At 37.2% G+C, this 10,649-nt stretch overlaps 1 protein-coding gene across 1 annotated transcript; it reads right to left on the reverse strand.

Annotated features, from left to right (window-relative positions):
* Nucleotides 1-806: 806 nt before the first annotated feature.
* On the reverse strand, nucleotides 807-8,945 carry LOC117963211 (protein PML-like). Its single transcript, XM_034902412.2, has 8 exons — nucleotides 8,811-8,945; nucleotides 6,271-6,744; nucleotides 5,064-5,647; nucleotides 4,890-4,915; nucleotides 4,093-4,267; nucleotides 3,706-3,776; nucleotides 3,155-3,299; nucleotides 807-2,799 (listed from the first exon to the last, which is right to left on the reverse strand). The coding sequence occupies exons 2-8, from the start codon at nucleotides 6,738-6,740 to the stop codon at nucleotides 2,096-2,098; spliced, it is 2,175 nt and encodes a 724-aa protein (XP_034758303.1). The 5' UTR covers nucleotides 6,741-6,744; nucleotides 8,811-8,945; the 3' UTR covers nucleotides 807-2,095.
* Nucleotides 8,946-10,649: the final 1,704 nt, after the last annotated feature.

A 10,649-nucleotide genomic window follows, 5' to 3' on the forward strand; every position in this document is an offset into this window, starting at 1 on the left:
CACAGCCAGGTCAATCAAGGTGTGGATGGAGGACCACCAGATCAAGACCCTGTCATGGCCAGCCCAATCTCCAGACCTGAACCCCATTGAAAACCTCTGGAATGTGATCAAGAGGAAGAGGGATGGTCACAAGCCATCAAACAAAGCCGAGCTGCTTAAATTTTTGCGCCAGGAGTGGCATAAAGTCACCCAACATCAATGTGAAAGACTGGTGGAGAGCATGCCAAGACGCATGAAAGCTGTGCTTGAAAATCAGGGTTATTCCACCAAATATTGATTTCTGAACTCTTCCTAAGTTAAAACATTAGTATTGTGTTGTTTAAAAATGAATATGAACTTATTTTCTTTGCTTTATTCGAGGTCTGACAACACTGCATCTTTTTTGTTATTTTGACCAGTTGTCATTTTCTGCAAATAAATGCTCTAAATGACAATATTTTTATTTGGAATTTGGGAGAAATGTTGTCAGTAGTTTATAGAATAAAACAAAAATGTTCATTTTACCCAAACACATACCTATAAATAGTAAAACCAGAGAAACTGATAATTTTGCAGTGGTCTCTTAATTTTTCCCAGAGCTGTATATATATATATATATATATATATATATATATATATATATATATATATATATATATATATTCATTTCAAGGGGGCCCTGGCAAGAGAAGCAGCAAGAAATAACATTATGAAATCAAAAAATCAATCAAACTGGACAAAAACACTTCAAGCAATCTTTTTTTGACAAACTATATTTTCTTGTCTATCTATTGGCAGCTGTAATTCAAAGACATTAAACAAAAAAACAGCACACAGAAATTTCACTCAAAGACAATATTTTATTAAAAGTATTAGGCATCCCAAAATGCTATAAACTTTTTATTTTTATTGTTAAGGTTACATTATTATTTTATATTTGTCACATACCAGTACACCTGGGTTCGATTCTGGCCTGTGTCTGTGTTTTCATGTTCTCCCCGTGTTCGTTTGGGTTTTCTCCGGGTACTCCGGTTTCCTCCCACAGTCCAAAGACATGCTGGCTAGGTGGATTGGACTCTCTAAATTGCCCCTTAGTTGCTCTGCGATGGACTGGCGTCCCTCCAGGGTGTAGTCCTGCCTTGCGCCCTGTGTCTGCCGGGTTAGGCTCTGGCTCACCGCGACCCTCGATAGGATTAAGCGGTTACAGATAATGGATGGATGGGTGGTCATACCAGTACACGAGTCTGCTAGAAGTGACTGGGGAGCTCCAGGCCATATACAGTAGGAAGTGAGAGCTGGAGTTTAGTAGAGGTTGAGTCTGTGTTAATTCTAGGAAACAGTGCTACTGAAGAGAGCACTACCTCTGTGAATACTGAGAATTGCAGGTACGCCAAATTAAAACCTTTTCACTGCTTATGACAAGGGCAAAGTAACTGCAATGGCCATCTGAGTGTTATTTTCCAATGATCTACTAAAGAAAATACCTAAAACAATAACTAATTCTTAAAAAATGTAGAAAACACATAAAAAAATGAATATTTCTTTACATATGTTTGAGCGATCAGGATTTCCCTTATAAAAGTTTACCATGGTATTTTTTGCTGTTTTTCCATGCTTTTCCCATGGTTATACTGTGCATTTACCATAGTTTACCCTGGTTTGTCATGTTTATTAATATGCTTTACCTTTCCCCTCGAATTCTTTACTTTTACTATGGGAAACTTGTATTGGTTGGCAGTGCTATTTCTGAAACTGACAGCCCAATCATAAAATCATATAATGTGATATCTGTATAATGTGAAAAAATGTATAATTTCTTAGCAGACAGCGTCTGCTAAGAAATAAATAATAATAATAATAATAATAATAATAATAATAATAATAATAATAATAATAAACTGCTACAAATTTCCTGTCTAAATCTGTATGTTATCACTGCATTGGAGTATTTTCTCTCTTTATTTGATTTAACAAATATTTTAATAGAATGATTAAAACTTTTGTATCATGGCAGTCAAACTAGTTATCATAAGTTAATAAACCTTTATTCAATTTATTGTCTGTGTCTGAAATCACTTTCACTAACCCTGAAACAATCATCTTGAATTACCCATCTCTAATGCGCTAGCTTTGATAAAAAAAAGGCCTGGGTATGTCTAATGGTTGTAGAAAGTTTGTTGGGACCCAGCTCATTGCCTAGATGTCTCAACAAATGCTTCAAGCCCTTTTTAGGATCTTTCTGATATGCTTGCTTCAAGGTCTCAAAACTGATACCCTGTTGAGCCAGTGTCTGAGCTGAGGGTTTAGTGACAGCCATCGCCAGGACTAGAGGCTGCAGAGACATGTGAGCTTCCAACTGAACAAGCGAGAACAGGTGCTTCTCTTGTGCAGGGCGTAAGGATTGGTAGAGTTCCTGCAAATTTTTGACTGCTTCTAAAGTGTTGTGCGCTGGATATGTTTTTTTGAGCAACATCTTTGACAGATCTTGCTGGGAAAACTTCTTGATGTCTTTACCTTTTAAGTTGTCTCTAGCCAAAGATTCAGTGTCCAGAAAGCCGGACACTAACTCCTGTAACTCATCTTTCAGGCCGAGTTCATCAAGATGCCTACACAGAATGGGGCACTTCATCTTCCAGATGTTGTGCCCTACTAGTATTGTAGGCTGAACCAGCATGTGGAGGAAGGCCAGGAAGGCAGTCAGGGCCTCAGTGCGGGTTTGAACTACATTGACACCTCCTTCGATCTGCTGGGGTAGTATGGAGACAACAAAAGCCTTGAATTGGCTGATAGCGGACAGCTGGATAATATCAGGTGCTTGTTCTGTAAAGAAGACAAATGAAGCTCTGGTGAATGACTTTTTCTCTACTCCCAATCCATTGTTTACATTTTCCATGATGTAGTTTTTGTAGCTGGTGTGGGAAATTAGACATGCAAAATAATATAAGATGTTATCAGACTGCCCTAAAATACTACAGTTGTATACAGTTGATTTAAACAGCATCATAGTAAATACTATCACCATCGTGCAGTAAACTCTTTTATAAGGGCTACTACCTTCAGCAGTCGGAGGTTATAAAATGACACCTTCAAGGTATATTATAGATGTATTATAGCTTGTATTTGACCTCCGCTACACAGTAAATCAGCAAACAAATAAAGGAATTAAATACTGTACCTTGTCCAGTGGTCTTCAAATCAAAAAACACAAGGGTGCAGTTTTCTATGTTGAGGTTGGGTTTGAAGAAAGAGCTGCTCAGGTGTGACTGGGAGGCACTCGCACCCCCATCATTCTCATCATCACTATTCAGCATGTCAGAGGTCTTTTGAAAACAGCAAAGACAATGAGCTACATTCCAAAAGCAAATTGTCATTTAGAAAGGAGAAAAACAACCGTTAAATAGGAATAACTATCTGAGGAATTTAATTCAAGGCCGTTCAGGTATTCTCTAGCTAAGGGGTCTCCAACCCTGGTCCTGGTCAGCCTCTATCCAGCAGGTTTTATAGGTGGCTTTACATCATCAGTGGCTAAAGGTCTGGAACACCTGTTAATCTTGACTAATTAAGCCAATAATTGGTGCAATTAAGTAACAGAGATTGGCTGAAACGAAAACCAGTAGCCACAGTAGCTCTCCAGGACCAGGATTTGAGACCCCTGCTCTAGTTATTTAAAAATGACACTTCAGAGTACAATCCATTGTAAATGTCAATTATATATATTAATCTTACCCCAGATTGTGTCTCTTCACATTCATCATCATTGCAATCCAGTAGGGAATCATCTGTTAATATGTTTAAGTCTGAAAGATAATGCCCAGTTAGTCCTCATTGACAGTACTAATTGGGAATGGCGGCTCAGTCACGTGTCAATGTCAAAGCTATTGATCACTGAAACACAAACAGGACTAATTGTAGACAGAATAAAAATGTTAGTGTCAAACACTACTGACCACGTATTAGGAGAAACATATAGCAACATATTAAACCCACTGACTATAAAGTGTTCTTGGCAACAAGGGCTTGTAGTTAAATAGGCCATCATTTGACAAGAAGAACCAGCCAGGAACAACCATACTAAATGACTTTAAATCAGTTTACACTTTCATGAACACTTACCAGTTTGTTGTCTAACATTAGGAGGTAAAGCATTCAGTGCAGCTGGACTGAAACCTGGCTTTTCAAGAGAAGGTGTGTAAGGGCGCTTGGGTGGTAGTTCAGAGGCTAAAGATGTTCCAGGTTTAATGTCTTCATCATCCTGCCTCTCTCTTTTAATCTTGATCGATGTTGAAGCCTTCAGGGTCATCAGAGAACAAACAGAAAACAATGTTTAATACATAAACCTCAACACTACAAGTCATGGGTGTCAAGATTAGTCAACCTGGCCTGAGAGAGAGTAATACTGGACCGTGAGAAGAATGGTGCTCTTAGAAAACTGGAAGGAGTTGTTGGGTTGTGGTGGACCTGTGAGAAGAATGGTGCTGTGAGGAGACTGGAAGGGGTTGTTGAGTTGTGGTGGTCCCGTGAGAAGACTGGAAGGGGTTGTTGGTTGTGGTGGACAGCATGTTGAGTTCTGTCTAAACCCGCACAGTAAAAGTCACCAATTTATGGTGGTGTTCCAGAAAACAGTACTAGTGAAACCTTAAACACTAAATATCCAATACAGACCAGTCTGAATGAAACAATAAAAAATAATGACAGCAAAAACAGAACAGGCAGGTATTTGTACCTGTAGCGGTCCCTTACTTTGAAACAATAATCTAAGAGCCACATTTCCATAAACTACAGTACAATATTTTCTTGCTCCACTCTTATAAGCACATTACACACACACACACACACACACACACACACACACACACACACACACAAACGGAAAGAAACAAAATACATTTTCTTGCTGCAATACAACTTACCTCCAAATTTGTTCCTGTCGCCATATCTAAAAAATAAACCAAGAAAAAAATATACAAATTCAGTTGTCAACCATGAACTTTACAAACCTAATTTCCATTGTGAAATATTAGGAAATAAAAATAATTTGTTAGTAATTGGATCGATTGACATAATTTGTATTAAACAATACTCACCTTTATGAACCACTAGGCTGCCCAATAGGTTGAGCGGCTCCAGGTCAGTTTTCTTAAACTCTACTGTGAAGTCCAGTGCGTCTGCATTCCCAGGCTTACTTCTCTGGAGCTGCTGCAGGGACGATTTCACAAACGTCTGCATCTCCATCACTTCTTCATCAGTGGCGTACTTGATCATGTTCTCCAACAGATCCTTGCTGCCTTCAATTCTCTTCTGCACATCCTCCATGTGAAGCAGCTTCTTACTCATCTTGGCATCCATGCCCTTGTGAATTCCCTCCAGCTCTTTCAAGAGGGCTTCTCCTTTCTGCTCCACCTTCCTCACAGCTTCTTTCACTGACACCTTGATCTGTTCTTCCAGCTCCCTCTTTCGGGACCAATGGTCGCCCTTCAGATTCAACAGCTTCTTCAAGATTTCTTCAAAGGCATCCTCTTTCTTACACAGCTTAGTGCACATTTTAGCAAGATTATCCTTCTGCTCTTGGGCCTCTTGCTTGATGTCCCTGTACTCATGATCGGGAGGCTTGTGCATCAGTACAGTGCATGTGGTGCAAATGGACTTGGAACAGGTTCGACAGAAGATGCTAAAAGGAATACAAACACAATAATAGATACATTGAATTGCAGGAAAAAACATAATTCCATTAGGCAATATGATCACAAGACATAAAAAGCATATATAAAAGCCACTCAAAAATATGAATATAGAGTAGATGAAACAAGTCCTATATTTTCACTTTGGCTTCAGAGAAACCCATTCATTCTGCCACAGCACTATAAGATCATCTGTTTACAGTTTGTCTATTAGATCGTGTCATGTTAGAATGTTTGTCAAATATGTCAAATATGAATCACCTAGATGCGTGAGATGTTTATGTGCTTACAATTTTGGGCTAAATTCTCAAAGCTATTTTCCTCGAATCAACTAAGACTTTTAACCTAGGAACCTGTAATGACGATTTAGAGTAAATAGCTTTGAGAATTTAGCCTATTGTCTGTTCCATGACTTAGAATAGAATATCTATAAAATACTTAATAGCATTACATTTTGAAATACTAAAAGAAACTAAAAGATAAGTATTTTTCAATCTCTAATACCTTATAACTTTATGGAAGAATTGGGTTCATCTTTTTATCTGGCAAATAAAGCGATCAACAGCAAAATGGAAGGTAGGAACAGGTTTTTAAAACTTAAATACATTGTCACCTGATCGTCTGTTTGTCGTGGTCGGGGCAGTAGGGCACCCTTATTTTCCGAGCAGTGGCCAGGAATTCCTGGGAGCTCATCACTTTCAGGGACTCCAAGCTCTCCATTGAGTGATTTTCCTTCTCTAGGAACATCTGGTGGCCTTCAAAACACTTCTGGCACAGAAACTTCTCGCACTCGAAGCACATGGACCTCGCCGAGGCATTAGAGCAAGAGCAGGACAGGTCACTGCCCCTGGCTATCTGCTTCAGGATGTCCAGTTTGCTTTGCAGGTCAGATAAAAGCTTGTTGTCCTTCACCTCAGCCTTCTTGGTGGGCTGGTGGCAGGTGGGGCAGGTGACAACCTGACACCCGTCCTGATCATTCAAACATGTCTCACAGAAGCTGTGCAGGCAGGAGAGCAGCTTGGGGGAGGTGATGCTACAAAAGCAGGCGCCACACTGCAGCAACTTGTCTGAATTTAGGGCCATGATCCTATAATTAATTTAAAAAAAAGTAATAAATACATTGCTTCTGTGTATAAGACAATGTGTGTACAGCATTTAAGTGTAACTAGAAAAGACTGATAAAATATTGAATATGAAATATGTTAGCCACAGTGTACACTTACTACTATGTAAATACGAAGGCTAACACCTATATTTGGCCTGCTTATTTCTGACATTGGTTAAATGTTTATTGGCTAATGTTTAGATATAAACTATATATATATATATATATATATATATATATATATATATATATATATATATATATACATATGTATAGAAATGATGTTTCAAAACATCAGCTGTATAAGGGTTTATGTGAAAAAGAAAATGAAAAAAGTTATAGCCGAGCAACCATCAGAGAAACACTGAAACGAGTGTCCCTGTAGCTAAACTAACCTTAGGAGAATTTAAACTAACAAGAAAATAAACACAGTCTCCCTTCTGTTGGGAGTTTTATATCAGATATTTCATAACTAAAATAATGAAAAATACCAAAATGATTCCATTTGGATATTGATACATTTGGTTTCTTGATCTCGTTCATTTTATTATGTGTATAGTAGAACTGGAAACAAAATGGATACTATGGAAAATAAATAGGAGCTATCAAACAAATTAATTCTGATATGACCAATGTCCTGTATATTCAGATATCACTACTGTATATAAAAACAAACTAAAGTGTAACCGATATAAAAAAATTACTCATTTTTTTGATAGCAAGAAAAAAATGACCCGTATCAATAACATCAGTGATGATTATTTATAGCCTGCCTATAGTAACTATAGGAATTCTTTATGAGGTCTCCACTGCCTTTATCTGGCGACTTCAGAATCTGTGTGTCCACTGTCCAGTGACTCAGTTCAATCCCTTTAATTGATTAGTGCGAGTTCTTTAGCATTTATTTTAGATTTTTAGTTTTGTGCATTTAAATATTAAATTCAATTGCCAGATCAGAGGTTTTCCCTCCAGAGCTACAGGTTTTATGTTTCTGCTCAGAGCAATCTGTAGGTAAGAAATTAGGGGTGTTTTTCTGTCTGAAACTAGTTTTTTTCTTAGATGTATTGATAATGTGCAAGTCCTTCCTTTAGTAAGATGTCAGATGCTCTATGACATCATACCTGTTGGAAGTCACGACCTCTGACCTCTATAGAATTTAGCTTTACTTTGACTGCCACAACATTATAAGATAATTTTATGTGCAGCAGGTCAGGTCTGTTCTGCATATAATCTGAGTGAGGGACACAGGTTTTTGTTGAAAAATGTTATATGAATGTTATTTTGCTGCTTGAGGTAATGTATCAGTATTATTTTCTAGCTTGTTTTTGTGCCAATGGTTTTACAATTTAGACACGATGTACCAATGTGTTAGGTTAATTTAGAGGTTTAAGAATTATACAAGTACAGTGTATTCCAATTAATTGCACACCTGATCATTTTATGTTCATGTTAACTTTAAAAAGTAAAGCACATTTCTTATGAAAATGCATATGCAGTGGATTCCTGTCAGTTTCATGCATTTAACCTGAATATACGATTATAAAGAACATATTTGTACATTTTCATAAGAAACGGGCTTCACAATTGTATGCAATTACAATCGGGTATACAAAAATGAAATGTACCTGTAATAGAATACACTGTGCATGTTACTGATAACTCCATAAAACGTTTTGGCACACCGCTCTGCAATTAGCAAGAATCTACTAGTACATATACTCAACATTTCACAAGCCTATGCGAGTTTACAGATACAGTAAAAAAACAGGAACTCGCGCTCTGATACGAAAACAGAAATGTCTTCTCACGTCTCGCTCGACACATCTTTTCTAACGGCATTAGGTGCAATTCTGAAGGTTTTTTTTTAGGGGGGGGGGGGGGGGGGAGACTGTTTCTACAATAACCTTTGTGAGTTTGCACTGCTTATGAAAACGCTACATCCCAATTGCTTACTTAAATACACATATCATTCTGAGATCAACGTATTTAAATACAAACAACATGTTTCCTTAGTAGCCTGAATAACAACAACAAAAACAGGAACTTACCAAATTTGATAAAGAAAAAACGTGTTATTTTTTCAAGCTGGACGATTGACGCCCCTAGTCTTTTGCAGCCTCGTTTCAGGATGTCAAAACTTCAGTTTCGATTTGCTAAATTTACGTCACAGCAGTAAAGCCATTTTCAGTGGGGGATGAATACTGCTTGTATAAACATGCCGCGTTTTATTTTTTACATAATTCTACTACACAGCTGGTTCCAAACCTTTTCTCTGCCATGGCACATCTAGATACCTTAGTTTTGTTCTTTTTTGACGCACACCTATTGTCTACAAATGACCTTGTCCTCTAATCGTCTCAGTTCAAGCTGTTTGCCACCTTTGCCATTCCTCTGACATCATTAACTTTATTGTACAGACTGTGACAAGTATTTTCAGTCGACTCATGCATTCACACCAAGACGCCAAATTATAGAAAACATTTATTTTATATGATGAACAACACATAATACAAAAGTTGTACCAATCAAGAAACCTCACCTAACAATATTATTATGTATCAAAACCTATGTGGTTTTAAGATCATGCTTTCTGTAGTGAGTAAAATGTATTGTAAAACTAAGAGAATACAATGACATGCATTCTTTATCTGAGCTATCTAAATCCTGCTTTGAAGCTATTTTTTAATACAGAAGAATTCATTTGGAGTGTATCCTCTTCATCTTGGAAGTGAGCAACATCAAATGCCAAACTCCACAGAGAGCCACGCCCTATATGACACATAATGGAACTCCGAAATGGTGTGATTCACAGTCTGTGTTGAATGACCATAATTTATATATATATATATATACAATTAAAAAAAAAAATACGATGATCAATCTGAGATCAACGTGTTAAATACAAACATTTTAAGGTTTAGCCTTAGTAGCCTGAATAACAACACAAACTTGAACTTACCAAATTTGACTAACAAATGTGTATTTATTGTTTTCAAGCCAGATGATCGAGGTCTCTTTTGCTGCCTTATTTCATGATGTCAAAACTTCCGTTTCAATTGACGTCACTACAATAAAATCATGCGCCTTTTCAGTAGAACTATGCAGCGTTTACTTTTGTACATATTTAAACTCTATAGACTCTTAACGGTACACTGCTACTACGATTTCATAATATGTTCTCAAACATATTTATATAGGCTGTTTCTTTACTTAAAATTGTTTATGAGAGTACCTGATTATTAACATACAGATGTTGAATAGAACTAGAAAAAAAAAATACCGCTGGTTTAACAGACCTCGATTATCACTAATTACAATATGAATTCGGGTTAGGTGGCACAGGGGGCTAATTACATTTCCTTTCAGCTAAGAACTTAAACTCCAGCTCAGGTATCTGTGTTACAGTCATGTGTCACTGATATGAGTAATGACAAGTCCTACATTTATTTTGAGGTGAATCATGATTTCCTAAAATTCGTTGCTATTAAAAGATGGGGCTTTTACTTCAGGACTCAAACAAGTGTACAAAGTCTTCACAAGTTGTCTAGAAGCTGTGATAAAACCAAAGGAGGTTTTGCCAAATTTTAAGATTCACTGAATGGATGTCAGAATTTAAGATAAAGGCTTTCCATTACTAAACATATTACTGTTTATTTGTGACTAATGCTAAGGCTTCTGTATTTAATAAACTAGTCCATTCAGACAGCTACATGGTTGAATATCCGAAACCACATGGATACTTTGGACACCACTGTATCTTCTTGTAGGCAAGTCTGAAAACAAATTGTATTGTAACTATTAGGAATGCTAAGGAAGGAAGCTGGACAAGTCCATTGAACTGTTCTGCAAACCAGTAGGAGTTTGTTTGTCAAACAAATAGTGTATGG

Source organism: Acipenser ruthenus, chromosome 24, assembly GCF_902713425.1.
Source record: "Acipenser ruthenus chromosome 24, fAciRut3.2 maternal haplotype, whole genome shotgun sequence".
Taxonomy (NCBI): domain Eukaryota; kingdom Metazoa; phylum Chordata; class Actinopteri; order Acipenseriformes; family Acipenseridae; genus Acipenser; species Acipenser ruthenus.